Source organism: Pagrus major, chromosome 8, assembly GCF_040436345.1.
Source record: "Pagrus major chromosome 8, Pma_NU_1.0".
NCBI lineage: Eukaryota > Metazoa > Chordata > Actinopteri > Spariformes > Sparidae > Pagrus > Pagrus major.
In genome coordinates this window covers 27,715,547-27,729,683 of record NC_133222.1, presented here as the reverse complement: position 1 = coordinate 27,729,683, position 14,137 = coordinate 27,715,547, and the positions used below count along the sequence as shown (strand labels likewise).

Sequence of the window (14,137 nt, the reverse complement as noted above, 5' to 3'; positions counted from 1 at the left end):
GCTAGCAGCAGAGCACATAACGGACACTTGTGATGGGAAGAAGAAGATGACATTGTGGTTAAAAGGAGGAGGATGGATAACGATGTATCATAGGGGATTGAGAACGAAAAGTAACAATGCTGAAGATAATTCTGGCGACACACAGCCTCTGTAATCTGGAGGTTCAGGTCAAAAGTCATTGATGGTGTTTGATTGTCAGAGCAACATGAGATCTGAGGGACCTCCCTTGCAAAATCACATCAGCCAACAGAGGAAATGATGATTGATTCAAACTGCAAAGCTTTACAAGCGTGCATCACAAGAGTGAATGAATTCACAAATGATGACGATAAGGAAATTTTAATTAAGAATGTGTCCTGTGCACATTACCTCCCGTCATTTGTTGTTTGAGTAGTGTTCAGAGAATGATCTAATTAGGGGCTGGAAATCATTTTTGTTGGTGTTGCTGTCAGGGCGTTCAGCCTCCCCTTCCCTTTATCTTTGTTGCCTTGTAGCATGTACTAGCCGATCAGATCTGTTTCTTAAGCCATCCCAGTCTGTATTAACCAGGATTGAACGCTCCTGTCTTTGTTAGAGGCAGTCTTTACTGCTGCTGTCTCCTAGTGCCTTAAAACCAGAGTATATGACGTTACTTCAGGAGCTAATAGATTGTAAATTTAAATGGGCTTGCAGCACTTAACTTTCAGACTCTGAATACGGCAGGCTTATTGGATGGATATGAGGATAATGCTTGTGGTTATGTTTTAATATTGTTGGACTCGGTTTGCTTTCTAACTCAGAGAATGGATTTACTTTAGCTACAGGCTGCACATTTAGGGCTTTGACTGAATGAGCTTTTTATGTACATAAAGAGTGATTTGATATTTTGATAATCGATTTCTATTCACTATAGTACTTAATTCATAACAGTATTGTCACTGTTTACTGTAACTGCAATACAATCTAGATAGCCTCTGGGTTGCTGTGTTTTTATCGTTTTGCATTTAGGCTAGACCTGCATTAATGCATTTATGTTTTAGTTTTTGGGAGTGGCATAGACTAAAAAAATTTTTTTGTGTTTTATTTCTAAATGCTTCTCAGTGTTTGAAATAACCTATCAACTTACAGTATCATTGCTGGGCTATGAGTGTTAGAGGTGTATCAATAATTGTTTCAAATATTCGTGTGTGACGATTACCTTTTGTTCATGTATTGAAGCCTGTTTCTCAGTTTTGATACATTCCTTCAGGGTGGATGCATAGCCTTGATTTTCTTGGTTTTGTTTGATTTCCAGTGTGTAGTAGAGCTGCGTCTTTACCTGTCATATCAGCTGGTATTTTACTCCAATCAGCACCAAAGACTGTTTATTAATCATTTCTGAAGCATGGTCGATACTATTTCTCCTTTCACCTCCAGCATACTGTTGCAGTTATCAACATTGGAATATATTGTGAGATCTCTATTTTAAAAATGAGGTTGAGGTTTTATTTTTCTGAGCTATGTTTGGCAAATTGTATTTGGAATGTATAGATAATAAGCTGCTATGTACTGATTATCTGCCACTTCGTAGCTGTGAATTTAGAGGATTAATCTGATTCTAGCCTGCATTCTTTCTTTTGTATTGTAGTTTTCACGACGACTAGATACAATAGAAGTGGGTTTTATTTTAAAATATATTGAATGCTATTCCTATATGCTAGTGCCTCTGTATATTGGCTTTGTTGTTTTGAAGTGATTGTAAACTGCTGTAATGGAAGTTATGAGTTTCTTTTCTTTTAAATTTTGTTGCTTTTTGGTGTGTGTGTGTGTTTGTTTTTGTGCGTGTGCATTTAGCATCAGTATTTCAAACGTAGGCTGGGTTCACTCTTGGATTCTGTAACCGGTGTGTCGTTGATGTATTATCGTTTTCTTCTGATGATATGGCTTTTTTTTCTGTCATGGACTGTATTCGCAGCTCTTTGTACTGTACAACTAGTGCCTTTCTTCAAACGTGGCTGACGGATGACGTCTTGCATTGATATCAAAGCAGTTGGAAAAATGTGTAGACTAGTTCCTTACAAGGGGATCAACTCCTATTTTCACATCACGAAACCCCAAAGTTCTTTGTTTGTTAGACTAAGATGAGGTCTGAAAACAATCTTTTTTTACAGAATCCTAAGAAAAGTACAAGTCAGGGAATGTTTTATTGCGCTCACCAAGAACACCGTGCAGTACTCAAGAACATAGGGCCTCAATATACACAAATGCAAAGCTTTATTCTCACACCTTGAATGTATTTGTGGAAATCGAGACGGTTTTTGGTTTGCAAATGAGTTATTTGTTGCATTTCTGATGGCTACACAGAGTTTTCTCTCATTTTGTGATTGGGTTGTTGATAGTTCCTGTATGCAGCTATTACCATAGGTAGTTATCATCATGTGTTTCAGTCAGGGGTTTTTTCAAAATGCTTTATCCATCAATCATACTCAAAGTTTAGGTCCAAAGCTGTCCCATCCTTATCTTCAAAAGCATACTGCTGCCACTGTGACAAAGATATTTGTTCAGTGTCTTGTCATGAGAAACTATTCTTGTTTTTCCAAGATCCTACAAGAAACGATTTTAGTAAAAATGAAATAATTTGGTATCTAGTAATAAGGAGAAAATCTGTCATAGTAACATGAAAAATATCTTGTTAGAACATGAAAAGGATCCTGGGAAAAACTATTAATGTTTCTCATTTTAAGTACAAATATTTGTCATGGTGGCAGCAGTACGCTGCCGTACTCATTTACGTAATGTACTACATTGTAATGGTTTTGCTTTGTTGCTTGTAATGGTTGGTGTATTTTGTGTACTCGTCTAATATGCTACTGTGTTGACGATCCTTAGACAAACAAGAGGCTGCACTGTTCGGCTTGGAGTGCAGCGTAGAATTATAACTGATAGGTGTGTGTCACGGAGCAGTAATCTGTACTTTGAGGAAAATGTGCATTTTTTTTCACCCTGTAGTGTGGCATCTCTCCTCTATTCCCATACGTCTATGTACTTTATGTCAGCTCAGCACCTGTGATGAAATGAACACATGTCCCATGCTGTGATCCCGCCCCCACTTTGGATTGAGGGCTTGGGATAGATAATCCTGCCTCCCTGGGGCCTTTACGCTGACATTCTTAAAGTCACCAGTAGATCACAGTCCCAGATCCAAAGCTCAAAAAGCACATGGAGCCCAGCAGCCTTAAGTAACAAAGCAGGCCTGATGACTGTTAAATAAATGTAAATCATTAGGGGGAAATTCAGCTTACTGTTCTCTAAAAAATAAACAGGAATCATTTTTTGGGATATGGCAATAAACAAGGATTGGGGTCCAGTCTATGTTCATCAATTCTTAACAGGGTAGGCTGTAGTCTGCTGTCAGAAAATACGTTTCTAGTCCCTGTAGGCCTGCTTTTACTGGGACCTCACATGACGATTACCAGCTCAACAAACATGGGTCTGGGCATCTCATTTGGGTACTGGGCTGAAAAATAAAAAGTGCGACATTTGACTCCTAAGACATGTTTTGAGGTAGATTTTGTACCACAACTATCTAATTATCTGGTTGACATTTATTGTATTTAGACACAATTATGTAGACATGATTGCTAAATTGAAACTGTTACTGTTCTAAATATGTGTAGATCTGTGTGGCTTTATGATTTTATGTTTTGATTTTTCTTAAATGCTACACTAGTTTGACATGTAGCAACTGCACTGTGCAATATACAACAATATGAGGACTGGGAAAATGATTATTGTTTGGATGTAATAATGTGTGTCTTACCAGTTTGCGGTCGTTTAATTTTCCCCCCTCTAGTTCTCAGTGAGTTTCAATGTGACCAAGCCTTATGTACTTTGTCACAAAAAGCGGGTTCCTTCTTGGTGACTCTTATTGGTGAGTGTCAAATTATGAATTGATGGTGTACTATGTCAAGATTCACTTTGAATTAAAAAAGATCTTTTGCTTCAGTCACTGTTGTCTTTCTTGATGATACTTTCTTGATTGCCGCTGCCATGTGGTAGTAATGGCAGAGGTTAACAGACGTTATGTATGTTTGTATATTTAAATGTCAATAATTTTATTTCAATAATATTTACACATTTATCACCAAGGTTTCTGTCCATGTAGCTATTTACCTAAATGAAGCTGCCACATTCTTTTTGTGGAAAGTATAGTAATATATTAACATAGAAATGATGGTAACCTCTTTGGTTCTACTGGTCAATGGTGTAATTTCCAAAAGAGATTGCATTTCAAAATTGTACATTTGTCCCCTCACTTTTATTGTTTCAGGTTGTTTTTCTTACTCAAATCTCTTTGAACTTTGTCCTCTTACTGCCAAGCCGCCAAAGTCCAGAGAAGAGAAGATCTGAGATGCTAATAATGTTAGGTACATGTCGGAGTTGCCCTCAGCTCAAAGCAATGAGCTTAACGAGCAGCAGGGAGCAATGCAAGACTGCTTTGCCTTGGGGTTCACTGCTCAGGCTGCACTACAGTAACAATTATAAAGGCTGGGGCTGTACGCAGAACTTGGCTTGAAAAGGCACTGCCAACTTTGTTTTCAGTTTAATATTTAATCTATATTTTTGTTTACAGTTAATATGTGCCTTAAAAAACAAACAACAGAACTGAACACTATTAAATGCAAGTGAAGCACGGTGCTACTACAATACAAAGGTCTGCATATTATTTGTAGTATTTGTTTTCTTGAGTGTAAGCTTGCTACAGATGCTCTATTTGTGTGCTGATAGCAGATATGTGACTCAAGACTTTGTCTCAAACAAGTCGCAAGTCAAGTCACTTTTTCCCCACCTGGGAAACAGCAGTCTCACCTGCAGTTTCTGCTGTTAATAAAGAGAAAGGACAAGGTATTAGTTCCTGTCTAGTAATGATTATATTGATTGATTTATTTAATCTGTACTAAAATTATGAAAAAATGTAATTCTTATCCTTATGTTCTTATAGAGTATATAATCATTGAAAATTTGTAAAATAATTGTATTTTATGAATATTTCATAAAAGCTTATTTATTTCCTAATTCTTCTCAATCATATAACCAATCGCTTCAAAAGTGTTAAACCAAAAAAAATAAAACACTTAAAAAAACTTAAATGAAAACAGATGCCATCTTATCTCAAGACAAGACACAAGTCTTAAACATCAAAGTCAAGTTGAATGTCAAGTCATGTATTTTCTGTCAAGTTAAGCTGCAAGTCATCAGAACAGTGACTAGAGTCCACATCTCTGGCTCATACTGACCTTGATATTTGAGGGTGTTAAAGGGAAGGACATTTAAACATCAGAAAAGAAAAAAAATCTTCATTGATTGATTTTAATGACTTAATAAACAAACTGTCCTCACACCTGACCTTCACATTTGCAGGACCCATTTAAGCTGCCACCTTTCTAGCTTCAAACGCTGTTCTGGGGGCCTGATCTCGCTCTTAGGACTTGGTTATTCAGTGATGGAAAGATATTCATGACAAAGATTTTTGAGTTTGTATTATTACCTTAACAATATTGTAAATATTACCTTTCTGAGTTTGAATGTCTTTCCCAAAACTACATAGTGCACCTTTAAATGTCTTTAATGCAATTTCATGTCACTTGTTGGCCACCTGCTGACACCAATACACCTGTTATGAGCTGCTGTAACATATATCTAACAATATAGGCCAATACGTACGGAAGCCCTAAAGGGCCACGCATTCATATATTTTATTTCCTCCGTTTTCCCGTGATGACGATTTAATTTCATTTGTTTTCTCAAGATCTCAAGTTATTATCTCGAAATAACAACTGCCGTTTTCCCGAGATAACGGGATAATTTTCTCGAGATCTCGAGTCGTTAACTACATAGCTGACCAGCAATGAGGTCCCGGGCGTCTCCATAATCTCAGGCCGATCATATCACAGTCATTATCTCGAGATCTCGAATTAATTATATCGTTATCTCGGGAGAACAAAGTTTCGTTATCTCGAGATCTTGAGAAAATTAATGAAATTAACTCGTTATCACGGGAAAACGGAGGAAATAAAATGTATGAATGCATGGCCCTTTAGGGCTTCCGTAAATAGGTTTGCATGTTTATCTAACTCTGTTTCTTAGTCTTTAACATGTTAAGTGAATGTGTTGCTCTGCCCCTGTTTCATTTCGAAAAAGCAAAGTGAATGCTGACATTTAGCACGTTGGCTAATAACGTCAAGCTTTTAGAAGAAACTTTAAACCTTACCTTGTTTTATAGGCATGGGTTCGGCTACATTAAAATGGAAACAAACTCAAACCTACCCGCGATAACAAGTTAATTTCATTTGTTTTCTCGAGATCTCGAGTTATTATCTCGAAATAACAACTGCCGTTTTCCCAAGATAACGGGATAATTTTCTCGAGATCTCGAGATAACGAAACTTTGTTCTCCCGAGATAACGACATAATTAATTCGAGATCTTGAGATAATGACTGTGATATGATCGGCCTGAGATTATGGAGACGCCGGGACCTCGTAGCTGGTCAGCTATGTAGTTAATGACAACATCAGGCTCACTTAGATTGCACCACCGATATAGCTGAAGCCTTGCTAACCGTCTTTTTAGATTACGCACACTAATGTGTATATTATCTGTAAAAGCAAGGCATAATGCTATTTCAGCCTGTGTCAGGCCTTGATTGAAGAGATATGTGACGCGGTGATCGATATGCTCCTGCTCCTCTGACATTGCTACACTGAATGATGTTTCCTGCAATGATTTAATATACTACACTATCGTTTTGTTTTCTCAAGATCTCGAATTAATTATATCGTTATCTCGGGAAAACAAAGTTTCGTTATCTCGAGATCTCGAGAAAATTATCCCATTATCTCGGGAAAACGGCAGTTGTTATTTCGAGATAATAACTCAAGATCTCAAGAAAACAAATGAAATTAACTCGTTATCACGGGAAAACGGAGGAAATAAAATGTATGAATGCATGGCCCTTTAGGGCTTCCGTACAAAAGTGTCACTTAAATACACTTTTTTCACTGCGCACATCTGCAGGTGTAACTCACAGGCTAATGTGACTAGCTGCGTCGCATTATCGCAATGCAGGCTCGTTAGCTCCACCTGCAGCACGAGAGCGGACAGCGTGTGGCGCCAAAACCAACGTCTCTGCTGCCGTCAGTCAACTCACATTCAAGTTCTCCACACAGATAAACAACAGGCTGGTGAGATATTTGCTTTACCTAGGGCCAGAATATCACACATTAATCTGAATATTTTCATTCCAGTGAGCAATTGCTGTCAGTCTCCCATGAAAAGCGTAGTCTGTGACAAAGTACTAAACGAGCAATTTATTTTACAGGCTGTTGTTGTGAATGTCATAAAAGCTGATTACTGTCGGCTTTTTGCTGACAGGGCCTCAGGTCCTGTTGTCCGCGTTATGACCGAAATGATCTAGCCTTGTTATTATTATTATTATTATCATTGTTTGTTTGTGTGTGTGTGTGTGTGCGTGTGTCCGTGTGTGTCCCTATTATAATTAGTCTGTTGCGTTTTGTTAAGGTCGGCAAAAGTTAGTCTTATGCTAACGTTTTTTGTGATGCTAAAGACAGGCTGGTCAGATAGGCAGTTTAAGGCTAATGCATTGTGATTACACAACACAGTGTTTGAATGTAGGGTCCTACAGAGAGTGTCCCAGCCACAAAATAATGATCACACCATTATTTTATTTTACAGTAAATAGGCCACAACAAGAAGAGGACTAACAATGAGTCGTGTTTCTCCCCGGGGATGGTTGTCATCCTACTTTCGTGACGGTGTCCAGGCAGTGTGACTGTGCCCTGAGCTCCCACCAGGGGCCGCCTGTCTCCTGCTGGACTCAGATCTGCCGGAACACATCTTACAGCAGAGCAGCGCTGGCGTCACTGCGTGTCTTGATCCTTGGTCCCTTAATGATGCAGCGGGCTTTATGTACGGTTTATTACAGAGGAAGCACGGATTCAAGCGAGTTGTCTCATCTCCCTTCTCTGTTTTTTTTTTTTTTTTTTAGAGGTGGAGTAATTACTCTGAGCGTTACGACCAGCCTGTTCCTGCCATTTTCAACATAATTACACCAAACACGCAAGCTGTCTCTACCTGCTAGGAAGTGCGTCAAGCTAACCGCCAGTTAGTCATAACAAGACCGGAAGTTGGGTAGGTTACCTATTAAAAGTGAAAGCTGTCCATTTATCTTTCCACAAAGTAAAGATTGTCATTTACAGAACAAAAATATATGATCTAAAGCGGCACTGTGTAGTTTTGGGTAAGAAATTCAAACTCAGAATTTTACAATATATATAGAAATATATTTAGCCTATATTTACAATTCTAAAAAAAAAGAAGTAAAGGTCAAAATTGTGATATCCTTTATGGTTTATTTAGTTTGTTAAGGCATAAAAAAACAGTCAATGAAGATCTTTCTCTTGATTAAAGTGTCTTCCCCAAAACTACACAGTGCACTTTTAACAATCAGTGCTAAAGACAACTTGGACCAAAGGTAACTGTGCTCACAGGCTTTAGCTTCATATAGAGCTCTTGTGAGAAGCCGCCAGAAAGTCAAGTGTCACGGTATTTATGTTGGAAGGTTTCAGCGAGGGTACAAACATTTCTTGTTAGTGCTCCAACTCACATGTGCAATTTTTACCTTACATACGCCCAGCATTTCACAAGCTAATCTATATTGTAGCCCTACTTTAATCATAAAGATTAACAGATCCAGATGTGTTAAGAATAATTCCCTTGGGACAGCACCACTGAGGGTAAACATACACCGTCATCTTTGTTGATCATGCTTGAACGGGTACTCCAGCTATTGTGCTTCCATAAAGTTGAGGTGCTCCCAAGAGCCAGATTTAAAACAGAATGGGTAAAATGACATGAGTAGAAACTGAGATATGGGTGTGCTGAAAATGCTGATTCCTACATTACATCCATAATGCCGCTTGATCACGTTTAAATGTGTTGTCTCCAAACCCAGACAATCCTAATAACATCATCATGATCTTCTCAGCTATGCCAGAGCCATTTCCCAGCCCGACCAATACTTGATTTTTGGGGCTGATGTCGATACCGATATTGGGGACTAAAAAATAATCCAGTATTGATATATTGGCCAGTATTCTGGTATAGAAATTTTTTCCAATGATCCCTCAAATGTGGCTATCAAACATTTGTGTGAAAGATACATAGCTACATAATGAAGGCAGGATAACTTACAAATAAACAATCAACTTTATTGTCCAAAATTACATCACTGGACTAAAGCAGTTAGCTGGTCATTTACTAATTTTAAATTACCTAAGCATCTTATTTTTCATTTGTTCTGTCAAATCAAAAATTTAAAAAAGCTTCTGCACATCAGTTTTCAGACAACATACATGGATACCCGTTCTGACAGGCCAATATGGGCCGACCTATAAATCTGTCAGCCTCTGAGCCAACTTGTTGAAAAGGCTGATTTGTAGGCTACCTATACTAGACAGACAGTGAAGTGCCTCTTTAACCACACCATGCACTTCAAACAACTTCAACGTGTTTATTTTGAAGGCAGCAGAAGCTTGTTTCCGGTCCTGTCCCAGTGTATTGATGCATCTGCCAGCAGAGATGGAGAGCGCTCTGCGGTCGCAGTAGGGACATCAGACTTCACAGCGCGCGTACACACAGAAACAGACACAGTGAGACGCGTGAAGGAAAAATAAAAATCTCTTTGTCTTCTCATCGATCCCCACAGCCTCCAGCCGGCTCATGGAGAGGGGAGCCCTGCTTGTCCGCACCGGGCGCACGTTGATCGGATGCCTTTCACCACAGCAGCGCCGTTAGATGATTTCCATTCAGGATTAATTGGTTGACCAATGGCTCCCAAACATGCGCCCCTCTCCAGCAGCGGCACCAGTGGCCCCCGGGTTGGAGGTGTAAATAGGCCGAATAAAGGAGCTTCCTGCTTTTCTTCTCCGGCGCCATGGATCATGAATGCGGGGATGGTGGCCGTCTGTTCGCCGAGGAACGGGAAGAGGACGCGGGCACTGGATGGGATGCTGGCCCGGTGGATTGTGACCATCGGCGCGGTGCTGATGCTGATGATGCAGAGCTCATTGGCCGCTGACGGTAAGAGACTGATGCTGTTTTATCTTTCAACCTGTAAGAGTGGTCCTTTTATTCCTTATTATCAAACAAATCATAAACACCACATGAGCCTGTGTGGCGCTGAATACTCTGACTCCCATTTCAGTCTCAAGATGGCTTGATATCCTCATATTATATTATTAATGCAGTTATTTATTAGGCAGTTGAGGAGAAAATACGTGTGTGGAAGATTTCATCAGACTCTGTTAGATGTAAATGATAACCATTGAAAACAACAGCTGGGTTGTACAAGATATGGGGGTCATTTTGATGCGTCCCGAGCTGTTTTCGTGATCTCTGAGGGCTTTGTTGTTGTTTTTATGGCCTATATATTTTTTTGTAATTCGATGTATTGCTCTTACTGCTTTTAAATATGGTTGTCATTCATGTAAAACATCGGTGTGGTCGCACAAAGGCCCTAACCGATGTCACGTCCCCAAACACGCAGCCGGAGCGCACGGTGGACCGCCGCGCCGCCACTAGGCTACACACTGACCGCGGCCGTGCCTTTGCATTCAGGAGGAAACTTTTTATTCATTCATGAAGCATTGAGCCCCGAGGTCGCCAACCTCGAACAACATCCATAGGGGACGTTTCATAGTCGGCACGGATAAATAATTGATGATCTCCGTGTCTCACAGCCATCCAAGGAAAACACAAAAATAGCATCAAAGACGTTTACATATTTGAGTCATACTGCTTTGACTACGGCTCTTAAAGAGGACAAGACATTTTTAAACCTCAGTAAACAGACACGTTTGTGGTCTTTATAATATTGACAATAAAACGGAATATATATAGTTTTGATCCCTACTTTGACATTATTTTGCCATTATGTATTATTATTTAAACTCTACAAACATGTTTTATTAAAGGGACACATTTTTTTTAAAGAACTGCAATGTGCTTGACTGAGCTCTCTGGCAGCTTAAGCCTGAACTCCAACAACCTCCAGGCGTCACTGTTTTTTCATTAGCATTCCGTTTTGACTTGGTTAAATCTGGGACGAGTCAAGTTTGAACTGATTGTGTTTGTGACAAGTTCTTCAATAACAAATGAATATCAAGCGGCTGAAGTTTTAAAAATATCTATCAGCTTTTCTCAATCATAATGACCCAAAAAAAAACAAACCAAAAGAAAAATATAAGTCTGTATGTATGTTAGTTGTCACTCTACATTCTAAAGTACACTATGTACAAATACAAAGAGGCTAAGTCAGCTCCTGCCGAAGCTCTGCTTTAAATATCCTAACATATTTTAGGTCAACATCACGTTTCATCACATTTCATACAGAGTGAATACGCTTCATGTCATCTTTGATAATAATTGTATTTCAACTGACCTGAACGAAACCCTTGACTGTTTACCATTTGTGATGGCAACTTTGCAATGCAGTGGCCCTCAGGTCCCCATAATACCCTTCTCCTTACTACTAGGCCCTAAATGTCACTTGAGATCTATTCATTGGGAGGTATTTGAAGATCTTGTAGTGTCACGGATAAATTGAAAGAGACTGCTCTTTCATCTATTGAAATTATTTACTTCCATGGACAACAAAATAATACCTTCGTAGGCAAACAAAATTTGGCACCACATAACAATGTATCATGCTTAAACACACCGCGCACATCCACCCAGCAGTCCCACAATACTTTATAAAATAAGAAGCCTTTGACATCATCCTCCTCATTTTTCTTAGAGTAATATGAGGACAAAAGCTGAGCAAATGGCCCGTTTCTGTTTTACACTGACATCAAGTCTGGTTAAATTGTTGAATGGTTTAGTGGCAGCTCTGCAGGCTTGATTCATATTTTGATAAGCATTTAAGTGATTGACTGGCTTAACTTGCGCACTGGGAGTCTGAAAGTCAGAAGAACACTCTCTCAGTACCACCGTAGCAATCTCTCTTATTAACTCTCAAATTGGAAAATAATGAAATACTGACTCCTCCTGCCACTGCTCCTCACTGTGTCATTTGAGGGTAATGTCTGCACCCCTATGATTAGCACAAATGCACTGAACGCATGTCTCCTTGTGAGGCTCTGGTTTGACAATGAAAGCAGCAATACAGAATATGGAGAAGATTGCCAAAGTATTTGGAAAAAGACAGTTTATCTGCCCAGCCTACCCGTTTAAATCAGAGCAAATCGCCCACTCACTCTCAACATATCCTCTTTTATATCATGCTGCTGTGCCACTTAAAAGCGAGCTTTTCCACAGTATGGCTTGGGGAGATTTGACTTTTTCTCTCTTACCTGGTTACTCAAGCATTCAGCTGTTTCAGGTCTTTGTAGAGAAAACGTTCCCAATGTATTTTTGTATTCTCCATCTCCATTTATAACAAAAAAAGAGATGTTTTGGAGGCTGATTCCTAGCTGGTGTGTGTGTACGTGTGCGTGAGCATTTGTGTCTGCGGGCACACACAGAATATGTGTGAGTGTGTGTGTGTAGTTGTTTTCTTTAATAGGTCTACAGAGATCTTCATCCTCAGTCAATAGCTGAAATCTATTGGTCCGTGTTACCATGGGAACAGATCAGCAGCTAGTGCTTTACTCACAGTGTGTCTGTGTTTGTCAGCCAGGGATTGAAATAACATCTGAGTAAGTGTCAAGTCTGTTACCTAATAATCAGCGCTCTCTGAAGCACTGGGAGATTCGAACTCAAACCTTTCCAGCTGTTAAACATCCGACTCTCTGGTCATCTGAGTCATCCAGTGCTGTTGCTTTCTTAGAATTAAACATCATTTGTGTATGTGACCCTTTTCTCACATCTTTCTATACTCTAAATCTGCTAAAGACAGTTCAAGTTAAACCAGTAGCATAACAGCATTTCTTGCCACAATTTAGATTTACCAGTGATTTCGAGAGGGCTCTGGGGACTATAGGAAGATAACAACATTGGGCTGCAGCCAGTAACTAATTTGTTAAAAATTAATAAGAGCATGTCGCAGGATGGGAGATCATCTTTTCTTTTCATACTTTTCCTCCCATAAATCTGTAATAAAAATATCTGAAAAGTCTAATGTTATAGTTGCTGAAGACAACATATAAATATGAGAACATGAATTATAAAGACATACATCAAACCAAAAGATCATGCAAGTAATGGTAAGACTAAAACAAATAAGTCTGGGTATTATTCGCGAATGTTTGATATTGCCAATATGATATCTAAGTTTTTCATCCGGTTAACAAAACTTTTTTCGTTACTTCATTTTAACTTTTACAAACTACTCTTGATTTAACAAGAAGCAAAAGTTCTCCAATATAAAAACTGTGCCTGAGTGAAATACAGTCTAAAATTATGATTTAAGTCTATGAATGGCTTTAGGGCTGAACTAAATTATTATTTTCATTGTCGATTATTTTCTCGATTAACCTAGTTGTTTGGTCTATAAAATGTCAGAAAATGTTGAAAAATACAGGTTTTTACAAAAAAGCACAAAATGAAGTCAGGGTTTCGTCCAGGATTTTTTTAAACCATGGGGGAGGTCTGCCCGGGTGGAAGAGGGGGGGTGACGATGACGACGATGAACATCGTAAACATCTGTTTGAGTTTGGAGAAACCTGAAGCGATGACACGTCTTATGTGTTTCATCAAAAAAACGCAGTGACTGCTCTGATGCTGTAACTGCAATTCATTTTAAGATGTTTTAAACCAAAAGCCTACCCCACTTGATTTTCATGATATTGGGAAGGACGGTGCATTCGCTTACTGACTGAGCACAAAACGACATGTTAACATATAGTATTTTATTGGCTTCTAATGAAGGAATCAGACAAACCCTTGTAGTCTAATAACCGGGGCGGGACAGTGAGGCATTGAATAGCTGGCGACATTGCTAAATCTTCTGCTTATAATAATTTATTTGCTGTCATCAATGAAAATGATCGATTGTGCTGTTTGTGTACGGTGTAGCCTGGCTCCTGTCTGTTTCCTGTGGATTCTGAGAGTGAAGGAGTTGGCCGAGGATCAGAGCTCTTTAGAGTCTGCACTCTCAC

The 14,137-nt window shown here is 39.1% G+C and overlaps 1 protein-coding gene across 1 annotated transcript in view; it reads left to right on the top strand.

Annotated features, from left to right (window-relative positions):
* The first annotated feature begins 9,865 nt into the window (after window positions 1-9,865).
* The window catches only part of kiaa1549la (KIAA1549-like a), a 112,855-nt gene continuing 108,583 nt past the window's right edge, over window positions 9,866-14,137 (top strand). The window contains exon 1 of the mRNA XM_073472740.1: window positions 9,866-10,118. Coding sequence (XP_073328841.1) covers window positions 9,866-10,118 — 253 coding nt within the window. The remainder of the gene's footprint in view (window positions 10,119-14,137) is intronic.